General features: G+C 40.4%; 1 protein-coding gene across 1 annotated transcript in view; it reads left to right on the forward strand.

Moving 5' to 3' along the window:
* Positions 1-1,253, forward strand: part of LOC118341655 (SIN3-HDAC complex-associated factor-like) — a 10,639-nt gene that overhangs the window by 3,432 nt on the left and 5,954 nt on the right. Inside the window, exons 3-4 of the mRNA XM_035679972.1 lie at positions 201-300; positions 398-512. Coding sequence (XP_035535865.1) covers positions 201-300; positions 398-512 — 215 coding nt within the window. The remainder of the gene's footprint in view (positions 1-200; positions 301-397; positions 513-1,253) is intronic.

Genomic DNA, 1,253 nt, shown 5'->3' on the forward strand with positions numbered 1-1,253 from the left:
ACTTATCTGAGTTATTGTTTAAACATGTTTAGTTTTTAGTAGTTTCACTTAGTTTTTAGTAGTTTCCCACAATAATGCGTCAATAGTAACAATATAAACAAGAAAAGAGAGGGCAAAAAATATATTTTACAACAATATAACTATAACTAAAATTGTCTATTAGTGTGATGCTTAGCCGCTGCAACTTCCTGTCCCTGCAGGTTGGGTGAGGTGCGCTGTGGGGACATCTGTAATGCCTGTGTCCTCCTGGTCAAGAGATGGAAGAAGCTTCCAGTTGGATCCAAGAAGAACTGGAATCATGTAAGGACACACTGAGCATCATTAGACCTGCAGACCTTTCCTGACACATTATTGATCTGATCTTAATGTAAAACCATATCCTCCTGTGCGGTTTCAGGTAGTCGATGCCAAAGCTGGGTCGAGTGTGAAGGCCACACTGAGGACAAAGAAGATGAGGAAGAAGCTTAGACCGAGCCAGATTGGTCGGGTGCAAAGCGAGCTGAAGAGAAACAGTAAGCTGACAGTGCAGTGCTGGTGTCATATGTAAGACTTAGGACTGTACATTGACATGCTGCGAAGTAGTGGATGTTCAGTATGTGATCAGTATCAGTCCTGGGGTCTGATCTTATGGACAGAGGTTTTACATTTCAGAAGAAGTGATATCCTGAGACAGTTTAAATTTAAATGATAGTGTGTAGTTCTCTTGTTGTTTCTAGTGAGGACCAGCCTTCTTCATATAGTACACAGTGATTAATGTGATATTTATCTCCTGTAATGAAACACAGGGCACATCTGTAAACTGTTTCAACTTGTTTTAATCATCCAGTTGTTTACAAGATATCTCCACAGTTGAGCACAGACACTAGGGCTGATTGCACAGTGGTTTTTCTGTCCTTCAAAACCCATTTTTATCTTCAGATTCTGTGCCAGTTATTTCATATGGGGGTTAAAAGTCAGACTGCCGTCTGACCAAATTCCCAGATATTTATGAGATTGAGCAGTTACACAACCATTATGTGTATGGATAGCAGGACAATGTAACATAGAATTATGGGCTCACTGGACTGGAAATCCATCCTACCCAGGATCCAGATCAAAAATAGTTTTGGGGTATCTCAAAACTCTAAAAGGGTGGAGATTAGGATAGATTTGATCCTAAAAATCAGGATGATCCTGATCCGACCGGAAGGGTGGGTCCAGCATGGACTCAAGGATGTTGTTGTAGTTCACTAACACTAAACTAAAAAGTAAAA

This window comes from Morone saxatilis, unplaced genomic scaffold, assembly GCF_004916995.1.
Source record: "Morone saxatilis isolate NCDOM2014 unplaced genomic scaffold, NCSU_SB_2.0 Contig10, whole genome shotgun sequence".
Taxonomy (NCBI): Eukaryota; Metazoa; Chordata; class Actinopteri; family Moronidae; genus Morone; species Morone saxatilis.